The following is an 11,674-nucleotide window of genomic DNA, read 5'->3' as shown; positions in this document are numbered from 1 at the left end:
GTATGTACGTATATATGTACATATATATATATATATATATATATATGGTGTCAAATGAAAGGAAAATTGTGGTAGTGGAGATGAGATAGGGGTGAGATCAACGTATGAGCATTAAACCGACAATGGATCGGCGCGTGTCCCAGTTGGAAAGCTGGAGATTCACAATGTCGCCGGGAGCAAATGTCTAGAGAGAAGGCGGCAACAGCGGCATAAGGAGAAGTTAGAGGAAGACGGGAAAGGGAAAGGGGGAAGTTATATATCGAGAGGGAGAAGGTAAATAAATACTTAGGTACATACGAGTAAGGAGGGAATGGTATATCGCGCATTGCCCGAGCCACGCGACCGCTACGACATAAATTTCGTGGATTTAATAAAGATTCATGGCTTCCTCTTTTGAAGTGGCTGCTGCCGTCCGGCCGAGTCCGCCTCGAAAAGATGGCGAATAATGTTTGGCGCTTGAACTCGTTCGTTCGTGGACGAGAATCCCCAATGATAAAAGACCCATTGACGGTGGCTTTAAATATTTTCTTCTCTTTTTTTCTTCTTCTTTTCTTTCTCTCTCTTTTTTCTTCTTTTTCTCTTCTTTTCTTTTTCTTTTTTTTTCTTTTCTTTTTTTTTTTTATTTTTCCTTCCTTTTATTCCTCAACCAAACTCGTAGAGTTTGAATTATCGATTGGATCTAAACAAATCTCGCTTTCATCCAATGTTCAAGCGCTTCGAAGAGTAAAAAAGCAAAGTGGTGAGTCGTTGAACTTTTTCCATCGATCGTTTTAACCTACTACCTCTCTCTCTCTCTCTCTCTCTCTCTCTCTCTCTCTCTCTCTCGCAAAAGCTAATATATTTTTCTTTTTATTTTTTTTAAATCCATCGATATCACCGAATGGCGATCCGATTCGATGGAAGAAAGAACAACAATATCTGATAACGCTGGTACAAAAAGAAAAAAAAAAGAAAAGAAAAAAGATAGCAAAAAAGTTTGAATTTTAAATGAAAGATAAAAGAGCGACGACAATGTACCGAGAATGTAGCATATAAATCGGGCATGTGTTGACGCGTGTCACGATCTTTTCGTACAAGTGCGTACTTACGCGCGCGGGTGGTCCATTCTCAATGCCAAGAGGAAGTTTTCCATAATTCTCCATTCAATCTATTAAAGGTTTTAAAAACGCCCACGTACTTTTTTTTTGTTACTCGTAGCAATTGCCTTACAGGGACGAATGTTCGCGCATCGTCTTACTTGCTCGTCACGTACTATCTTCAACCTTTTCCGTTCTATAAAAAAAAAAAAAAAAAAAAAAAAATAAAAAAAAAAGAAAGCAAGAAATAATAATATCTCCGTTGAGATATTACTATTACACAAACGAAATAGAAAATATTCGTGTTTCTTTTCATCGTGCCGTCTTTAAACTTGTCCGTTTTCTTTCTTTTTTTTTTTGACTTTTTAACGGCTTCTCACGCAATCTCTGCCGCTCTTTTTCCTTTCTTTCTTTTCTTCTTCCTTTTTTCCCTCTGAAAAATCGCGAAAATCCGAAGGTATCCAACACGAGGAAAAAAAAAGAAGAAAAAAAGAAAAGGAAAAAGAAAAATCAAGCGGTCTCTTTATCCAGCTGGTTGCTCGTGTAATGGAATACATTTTAGCGTGACTTTCCACCGGTGACTCCGACGCGCCATATTCAAAATGAAAACGAGTCTCAAAAGAGCTCTTTGTACGTGCGCTTCCGGCTTTCCCGATATTTCTGCGGTCTTTCATACCGTCACGTTTTTTTCGCTTTGAGAGAGAGACAGCATAGTGTGCTTCTCCTCACCGAGAAAGAACTAAGAACGTTTCCATCCATGTGCAACCGAGTTCTTCGCATTCGTCATCGAAACTTTGCCCATCGTAATTGCTTACGTTGCTCTCTCTCTCTCTCTCTCTCTCTCTCTCTCTCTCTCTCTTTTCTACGTCCTCTTGACTTCCAACACTCTCGAGACGTTGTATTTTTTTGTACACGTGTACCAATCGATTTATTATTCGATTTCCGATCGTTTAAAGTGCATTATGCTAAGCGCCGACTGAGAATTATACGATGAACGTCTCCTACCTCTGCACATTTCAAAGAATCTCGTCCACAATGAATTCTTTATGTTTTCTTATTCTTTCAGTATCGTCTCGTCGTCCGTTTAGAAATTCATCCTTGAAAGACTAGTTCCAGGATATCTAAAGCAATAGTTAACTTTTATTTTTGCTAATAACAAGTAAGTGAATTTCGTACAAGTGGATTTTGTATAGGTGCATAAAGTGGATGTAGTAGGTACGGATGTACATACATATGTACATAGATCGTACGGTTCGTTAATGCAAATGAAATGGCATTTGACCGACAAGCGGAATCTCGTAAACCGAGATAGCAATTATTTATTCGTTCCTCTCATTCTCCCTCCCTCCCTACCTCCCTCTCTCTTTCTTTTTCTCTCTTCCACTCTTCCTCACTCGAATTCATTCGATCGAATGCACGGCTAACGAACGCGACGGCTCTCTCTCTCTCTCTTTTTTCCCTCTCGTCGAATCTACCGTAGTTGATCTTTTTCTTGTTTTTTTTTCTTTCTTGCTTTTTATTTTCTTTTTTAAAGTTATGCCTTTGAGTTTAGTACACTTAACCAACCTAATTTGATCTGTCAGCGACGAGATACATTACTTCTAATTAAAGAAGAAAAAAATCTTATGATCCAAAGAGTCTCTTTTAACGATTCACGAAAATTTGTAGACAAGATCCATTAAACTAGTCGTAACCGTTCCGGCCGTTACCCTCTCTCCGTAACGTTCCTTTTCCATCCATTATTTTCTCTTCGACATCTTCGTGAAACGTACGGGCTGCTACTCTTCGTAATTACGACACAAACGTAGCTTCCGGGCATTAACCGCGAACGACCATCACGCAAATGAACTGCTATGAGACTATCTCACTCGCGAGGAATAATGCCGACGATAATGACAACAATAGACGGGAAAAAAGTGAACGGGAAAAGAAAAGAGGGAGATGGAGAAAGATGGATAGACAGATAGATAGAGAGGGGGAGAGAGAGAGAGAGAGAGAGAGAACGAGAGAAATGGTGCGACGGACGGATTTTGCGAATTCTTCAAAAATTTCCACTTCTCGTCCAGATAGGTCGGATGATTGAGATTGCGATGCGTTTCAAACGAGGACACAGTCTCCGACTATTTTTATAGACCGCCTCTTTTCAATTGCTCTCTTTCCCATAATAAGGATATGATTACTTCGTGCGGTAGGAATAAAAGAGATTGATCGATGGATCTAGTACGCTTCATTCTCATTAAGATTTTCAACTGGAGAATTCGAGTGATTTCAGTTGAAATCGAGCGTGGGAAATCAATCGATCCGACATAACGCGTTTATTTACGAACGCGTTGCGAATGAATATGCATTGAACGTACATACATACTTCCGTACATACATACATACATACGTACGTACGTACGTACATATGTGTATGCATGCATGCATACATATGTTTATTTGCATATGCTTGCGAATTCCTAAAGGTTAATCTATCGAGATCTAAAATGATTTTCTCTCGCTAGGATCTTATCGTTCCTAGGCTATATTATTCGAGATCAAGGAAAGCAAAAACTTTAGACGATGGATATTTTCTAAAAGTTTAGACGACGTTAAAATTTTGTTGGCGAGAGAAAGAGAGACTCTCGGATAACGTTTTTACTGTAGCCTCTTTTTTCTTTTCTTTTTCTTTTTTTCTCTTCCGCGCATCACCCTGGAGTTTGTCGTTGCTCGTAGCGTCGCGAGCGATAAGCTAGGAGAGTTCCGGCAACGGTGTTACGGTGTATCCTTTCCGAGCGATATCCTGTGGGAATAAACAACTGCGATATCCTAGGGCGTTTTACCTGTCCCTGCGGTGTTTGTGTTTGCGAAAATTTGCATTCGCCCAGCCTTGAAAATTTGCATAAGTATATGTGAACTGAGACTAACCGAAAGACACGCGTATCGTCTCTCTTTTCTTACAGATCGATAACTCTGGGAAGCTTGGACCATGGAAGAAATTCTCTCTTTCTATCGTTCTTCCATTTTCATTAACTCTTTATCAAAACGAAATCTCACGGAATATATTCAAGACATTACCCGAACGTTTTTCATTCCAATCACGTAGGGAAGCCAGTATTCATTTGCACGATCTCCTAATCTGTCTCTTTCGTTATTATTATATCATTAAAAATGGAGGAACAGCTTACCGAGGTATGGTGGACCGTGTCAAAAGCCAAGTTGTCGATACCAGTGGTCATCTTGGCAATCTAAAACAAAACGTCAACGTCAATATCGCTTTAATTAATCTACAAATTCATTTTATTAATTCCCTCGTTAATTACATGTTAAACCGACGTATCTATTTAGGCCTGAATAGTTTTCGATAATCGTGCGATCTCATCCTCGTTGACGAAGCCACCGCGCCGCGACTATACGTAATTTTGGGAAAGAGCCAGGAAATAGCGATCGTGCGTATCCATCGTTATCTCCGTTAATCATGAAATTTCCGCTATTTGCCTAAGCGTTTACCAATCGCGGGCGCGTTCATCGATAACGAGTTGTTTCAACCTCCGTTGCGTGTTTGCGGACCATGCGAAGTAAACCCAATGATCATCGAATACGATTCTTACCGATTATAATCGAATCAATCTTGTTTTGAGGGAAAAGGAGGAAATTTGACAGTCGACTCGTTTGAAAGAAAAGAAAAAACAAGAAAAAAGAAAATCAGGATTATATTTGATTTAATTCCTAATATCATTTTCAGAAATAATTATCAGAAGGATTGGTAACATTCTTCAAGTTATCGCTTGGATCTTCGCTTAAGTCGTTCAATGCTCTTAGAATACACACTTTGAATATAAGGTTAAATTGCGTTAGGGGATCGTGAAAACGCATTGGTAACATTCTCGGGACGTAAGACAATGGCTGATAGGTGCGAATGAACGGTAATAGAGCTCATGGCTGTCGAAGCAAAAGGATAATAGGCGTCGCAGTTAAATCATTATGCACCGTGCATGATATTTTTTCGACCCCCATCTCAATGATAAATTCAAGGCTCGCATACTAGGTCAAAATTTACGGTTGCTCATCTAAGAAAATCTATTAATTATTCTTATCGGATTTGAAAACACTTGCGATTAATTAACAAATGATTTCTCTTTTTTTGCGAAAAGGTATGTAATAAAGAAAAAAAAAAAAAAAAAAAAAAAGAAAAAGAAAAAAAAAGAGAATATGCGTTACAATCTTACGTAAGAAAATAAGGTCGTTAATACACCTCTCTTCTCGATCGAGACAAATAGAGAGCGAAAAAAACAATAAAAAAAGGAGTCAAGGTTTATCGATAAAAACTTCTCTGTTGTGTGTGGCGTGTTCTATGCGAAAATATTTTGAATTACCAATAAACAACAAAAACCTTTTTTTTTCAACTATGATATCGCGTATAATAACGTCACGTCGTAATGATAATGATTATTTACAAAAGATAGTTTTTAAAAATTTCTACGCGAATTCTACGAATATAATTCTACGTTTGTATGAATTTGTATGAATGTTATTGCCGACAATTATCGGCTTATGTAGAATACTTACAACGGTACGAACGTGACCCATTAAAGTGATAAAAGAAAGAAGGAAAAAAAAAAGATAAAATAAAAATATATAAACGGTCGAGAGATTCCCAAAGCGGACAGAGAGAACGTGCCGAAGATCGAGCGTAAGGGCTCTCGAGCGGGGGACCATCTTTAAGTTCAACACGATTTCACCATTAGTAACCTTTCTAGCGTTTCCACGTGATTGCGTACATAGAATTTATTCCTTCTTTAACGATCTTACGAGTACTCTCCTTTTTTTTGTTTTATTTTATTTTTTTTTTTTTTCTGTTGTGTTTTTCTTTTCCTTTTTCCTTTTTTATTCCTTCCTTTCTCAAGGAAATTCTTTTGGCTTTTTTTTTTTTTTTCTTTTTTTTTAATTCCATCGATTTTTAATGTTTCGTTGCCGAATGAAATTTACGCGAGGAATCTTATCTCTTACGATATTTAAAAAAAATTCATATTACGTCTTTGTGCCGATAAAATTTTCTTTCCGCTTTAGCTGGCATAGTACTCGACTAGCCTTGACATAGAAGCAAGAAAAGAAAGGTCAGTCGCTGGAATAATCGATGTAAAGCCGAGCGATGAGAAGGAAGTATACGGGAACTGGATCTTGCGTAGTACGAAAGTTAAACTTTCACCAAGAAAACCGATCATCGTTAACGTTATAATATATCTGCATAAATATATTTGTAATCCTTGAAAATAGCAAATAAATAATACTCTGTTTGATTCGTCCAAAGCGTGCAATTTATTTCTGACATTTAATTTATTAATGTTGGAGCTATGTATTTGCGCAATATCCGGTTTTTTAAATAATAACAAGCGACGGTTCTTCTCGGTAACAATTTGTCACGAATATTCTATCGTTCGATCACTCGTTAAATTATGAAATACTAAGAAGGAAAGAGAGAGAGAGAGAGAGAGAGAAAAGACGAAAAATAATCTTAGGAAAATCCGATTTTTTAAATAATAATAAGCGACGCTTCTTCCTGATAACAATTTGTCACGAATCTTCTATCTCGTTCGATATCTCGTTAAATTGTAAAGCACTAAGAAATAGAGAGAGAGAGAGAGAGAGAGAGAGAGAGAGAGAGAGAGAGAGAAAGAAAATTTTAGAGAGATAAGATAAAAAGTGCAGGACTTTTTGAAGCGACCACTTTAAATTCTTTCTCGTTCAGGCACTTCTGGGAGACACTCGCGTATTTCATTCTCTCTCCCTGTCAGTTTCAGGCAGGAGAATTTAGTGAGCGTATACGAAAAATCTTACGTAATCAATTTCCACGCGTGTCTCTCGTCGCATCCACGAAGGTATATAATATACGACGAAAGACTCTTAACGCAGGTAATATTTAATCCAGCGGTGGGGTTAGAACGACGTGCACTCAATTAATTTGTTCCATGGTTACACGTTATATCACTCGAGATCATAATAATCTTGAGGAAATATTTGAGATACATTTCAACGTATTTCTCAAGGGTAGGTGGAACGTCCTCTCGGGACTTGGTATTTGAGGAAGACCAAAATGTAAAATGATCGACGTGCTTTGATACCTCCGACGGTATTTCTAAGAGCAAATCAGCTGTCAATAAATTTCATTCGATTAAAATTGGTTCCATCTTAATGACTTAAGAGTATCTAATATTTCGTTAAATTTATTCGTATAAATATTATGAATAGAAAATGACTTACCTTATAATGAATAATGAAAAATTTTTAAACGAGAATTTACGTATAACTTATTTATTATTATAAGAAGAGGGAGGAGAAGAAGAGAAAGGAAGATCGTTAAAAAATAGAATAGATAAAGGTTGAATTTCCACGAGGACACATTCTCTTCTTCCTTAATTGTACGACGCAAGACGAGACAATGAGAAACCACCGCTAATTATTTTGCATTTACCCGGCGTTCAAAGTGTTCATTTGAAACGTGAGAATACAAACGAAAATGGTATTTTTCTTTTTTCTTACAAAGCATCGTTTGCTTTAGGAACGATATAACTTTAACATATTCACATCATTTTCGTACAAGTATCTTTCTGTGTTAAATGATAACGAGTACGCTTGTATCTTCGTCAAAGAGATCTTTTTACATGTTATCGTTCAAAAGACGAACGACGTATGTAGTTTTCTTCTAATTAATTTTAATTACAACACTCTGAATATTTATGTTCTCATTGAAATATTTTTTGACAAGGATACTTTTTTGTTAAAAATGTATCTTAATTTTGATATTATCTCGATCGTAGAAAAATTTTCCTCGTAAGGATAATCAATAGTTATTTTCGCACATTATTTTACACGTGATCTAATAAGTCGTGCCACGTTTCATAAAAACCGGTTATCCACGAGTAGCACCTTTCTTGAAATGACTATAGTATAAACGATACACGATGTTCGAGAGTTCGAGCATACGACTGACTCTCTCTCACCAAGACGTCGAATGCTTATAGGTCGGTAAGAGTCCGACGACTTTACGTTAGAGAGGGGCCAAGAACGTGTATGTATTCGTCTACAACGACGATCATGATTTTCTTCTCTCTTCTGAAAAAAAGAAATTACCTTATTCCTATTTTTTTTCTAAGTGAATTTCAAAGTTCTAAAATAAAATTCCTTGAGGAAAAATATCCGTTAACGCAACAGAGTTTTCGTGCTATTATTACCATATATTTTATATTCATGTATGTATTTAAGCATTATAATGAAGAATATTCATTGTGCCTTCTTGTAAATATTCAATACGTCTAATACCTTGCATTTAATTAAGTATTTGTGTAAATAACAAATTACGTAAACACATAGATAATATTTCCACGCTGTCTCAAACTTACATTTGCTCTCTTGTGTTTTCAAGCGAATCTTTACAGAAACCTTTATAACTTTCACCGGAAATTCAGCTACTTCTTAAGATTAAAATTATGATCCTCGCATAATTATATATGACATAGTGATCATTTAACGGTACTGCAATTCTATTCGCGAATCTTTCGTGTTTTATAAAATTATAGTTAGTTAAAAATTAAATTGGTATAAGATTCAAATAACATAAAAATAAAGAATATAAGCTGTAAACAGAAAAACGAGTATAAGCTATGGACACACTTTGAACCAATCCAGTCATCTCCAAATAGTGCAAGTATTGTCTTTGCTAGCCGTGATGATTGTATCGCCTGTATATGAAAAGGCGCAGCTGAATACATCGTCGGTATGGCCCTCGAGTTTCTGCACGCAATATCCGGATTCTAAAGACCATAAACGAGCCGTTTTGTCCAAAGAAGAGGTCAAAAGATGGTGGCCGCGTGGACTGAAACAAACTGGACGACGTCGACGAGCTAAAAGTGAATCTTTCTTTCGGACGGACGATTTCAAGGAGAGCAAGTTAAATAAGAAATATCCTATGAGCTCTTGACTTGTTGATTTTTAATGAAATATTACCTTTTGAAACTTCCTCTTGATGGCCCTGCATCACCGAGACCTGTCGAAAATCCGTAGTCGTATCCCAAATTCGGGCTGTGGTATCGCTGCTCGCTGTGGCCAATTTCTTCCCCTTGTTATCGAAGGTCAAGTCGAGAATTTCGTCGTCGTGGCCCAATAACGTAGCTAAACATTCGTTTTTCCTAGTATCCCATATCTTTGCAGTTTTATCCATCGAAGAGGAAGCTATCAGAGAGTAATCGAAGTTGTAGAGACAATTGGATAATTCCGAACGATGCCCAATCAAAGCGCAAACTCGCCTATGAATAAGGAAAAAATTTATATAGAATTTCATTGGTTTCGATCGTACCCCTTGATTAGTTAGAGACAGAGAGAGGATAGAGAAGGAATAAAATTTAAACTCACGTGAAGGTTCTCGTGTCCCAGACGTTGACGGTGCCATCGAAGGAGCCCGTTATGATCTGATTCCCGTCGTCGTTGTAATGAAGCGCAATTACTTCCGCCGTGTGGCCCTTCAGCAAGCCCAGTTCTTGACCTGTCGAATTGGCCTCCATTCAGATCTTATCTTTATTCTCGTTCTTTCGATAAAAACGAAAGGTTCTTTCAAAAGATAGCCACTTGACCTACTCTACGTCATACGTTTAAAAATGTTCTCATTATAATTTGACAAGAGGTGTAATATTTTACCTGTCGTAAGATTAAATATTCTTGAAGTAGCATCAAGAGAACCCGTCGCAACTTTGTTCTGCGTTGGTGAAAATTTCGTCACTACCACCTCACCGTCGTGACCCCAAAAAGTAAGCAAACAATGACCGGTACGTGAACACCAAATGCTCGCTGTTTTATCGAACGATCCGGTCACGATTTTGTCTCTGAACCGATAAAAGGATAAATGATGCTCGGTCATCGATCAGGAATTTGTTAGATAAAACTTACGATATCGGGTTGTTAAAGGAAACGGCATAGACCACGTTTTTATGGCCTTCGAGAGTAAGAAGCTCTTTTCCACTTTCGATGTCCCAAACTTTACAAGTTCGGTCGTAGCTTCCTGTCAGGCATCTGTTAAAAATTTGTCATTTATTATCAAAACCATTGTGAAATCTTATAAATATCTTATAAGATCATTTATATACGCGATAACTAATTTTTGTTAATAATGTACAAAGGACAAACCGATATTTATATCGAATAACCTTAATCGATAGTACCTTTTACCTAATTTATCGAACGCTATGTTGGTTAAAGGAAGAAGGTGTGTTCGTAGGGTCTTATGTTTATAGTAACGCTTCACGTCTACGTTGCACACTTTGGCCTGTAGTTTCTGCAATGTTTCCACTAACTGGTCCATTACACTTTCGGTTATTACGGGCTCGCTTGCTTTTATGCTCTCTGCCAGTGCTTTTATGTCAGTCCTGCAAAATAAGCCTTGCGATTTTACATTCTACCTTGTATTGAGCAAAATCTCTTATTTTCTCTTTCCCCGTCTCTCTCTCTCTCTCTTCGTCTTTTGGTAAAAGAAATTTGTTTCTGTCTTTAATTGTTAGAACATGTATAAGAAATAAAAATATAAAACAAAAAAGGGAAGATTAAATGATTTGTCGATTTTATTGACTACGAAAGGCGACTGTACAATGGCGATAAAATGAAAAATTCAATTACTCGATAGATAGATCCAAAAGGTCGATCATTTTAGTTTTGACGTCGCCACCTTGCCTGTATTCCAAGGCGAGACCTATAAAATAGATTTAATTTGTAGAGGCGGATAAGTTTCATAAATAGAACGACGAATCGGTGAACAAAGCAATGTATATTTCACTAAGAACATCATTAACTTACCTGGTGGAAAGTAACGGAGCAGAAATCTTAACAGCCTCATGTGGACATTCCAATTACGTGAAGAACGAGCTTCTCAAGATAAAGAGAGAGAGAGAGAGAGAGAGAGAGAGAGAGAGAGAGAGAGAGAGAGAGAGAGAGAGAGAGAGAAAGATGAGCGAGAAAGAGGGCGAGTCTAATAGACAGGAAAAGCTAGGGTACGCGTATTTAATTATAAAACATAATTGTGAGTCTTGAAAATTATTCGGGTGATTAGCCGACACTTCATAAGAGGATGCTTTTATCCTTTATCATGAAGGAAGGCACCGTAGCGTGCACACATCACTGATCTTTCTACTCTTACTGATATTCCCTTCGTGTATTCGTTAAACAAAACAAAAAATAGATAATCGCGAAAAATTCGGCGTTACCAAGGTGTGTATGCTTGATCGATTACGCTGTTCTTACATACGAGAGTTGTTCTAAATTTTCCTTTGCCTTTCTATATATGTTACTTTAATTTTCCATAATTATATATGTTATGTCGCTTACGTCAGCGTGAAATAACGTAATGTATATTAATTGTAAGGTATATTAATAAATACATTTAAATATGTAACATCTCGATATTTTCGACCGATCGATTCTCGAAGCTGCCATCTAGTGTACAAAGGTACGATTAAACATCGAAAGTATTTTAACTAATCTTACGATGATAAATAGTTTTGCGCATGCGCACTTGAGACTTCGATATGTACATACAATATTCATAATTACTTATATTATTAGCCCAGGACAAAAGT

The 11,674-nt window shown here is 37.0% G+C and overlaps 2 protein-coding genes across 8 annotated transcripts in view; both read right to left on the bottom strand.

Moving 5' to 3' along the window:
- Positions 1–8,052, bottom strand: part of LOC124427172 (solute carrier organic anion transporter family member 4A1) — a 27,813-nt gene extending 19,761 nt beyond the window's left edge. For 3 of the 7 annotated variants that reach the window (XM_046969775.1, XM_046969776.1, XM_046969777.1), the window contains exons 1-3: positions 7,317–8,051; positions 6,894–7,206; positions 4,244–4,303 (exon numbers count right to left, since the gene is read on the bottom strand). In XM_046969775.1, the coding sequence (XP_046825731.1) occupies positions 4,244–4,303; positions 6,894–6,926 (93 nt within the window). In that variant the 5' untranslated portion in view covers positions 6,927–7,206; positions 7,317–8,051. Of the gene's footprint in view, positions 1–1,088; positions 1,241–4,243; positions 4,304–6,893; positions 7,207–7,316 lie in introns of those variants that run through there. The other 4 variants (XM_046969778.1, XM_046969769.1, XM_046969771.1 and 1 more) reach the window with 4 other exon arrangements.
- A 743-nt stretch (positions 8,053–8,795) lies between these two features.
- Positions 8,796–11,574, bottom strand: LOC124427178 (dynein assembly factor with WDR repeat domains 1-like). Its single transcript, XM_046969784.1, has 7 exons — positions 10,896–11,574; positions 10,719–10,791; positions 10,268–10,471; positions 9,996–10,118; positions 9,747–9,931; positions 9,465–9,594; positions 8,796–9,358 (listed from the first exon to the last, which is right to left on the bottom strand). The coding sequence occupies exons 1-7, from the start codon at positions 10,933–10,935 to the stop codon at positions 9,004–9,006; spliced, it is 1,110 nt and encodes a 369-aa protein (XP_046825740.1). The 5' UTR covers positions 10,936–11,574; the 3' UTR covers positions 8,796–9,003.
- Positions 11,575–11,674: the final 100 nt, after the last annotated feature.

The sequence above is a fragment of the Vespa crabro genome, chromosome 9 (genome assembly GCF_910589235.1).
Source record: "Vespa crabro chromosome 9, iyVesCrab1.2, whole genome shotgun sequence".
In the NCBI taxonomy this organism is placed as follows: Eukaryota; Metazoa; Arthropoda; class Insecta; order Hymenoptera; family Vespidae; genus Vespa; species Vespa crabro.
The sequence above is the reverse complement of the archived record's forward strand: the minus strand, read 5'-3'. Positions and strand labels throughout refer to the sequence as shown.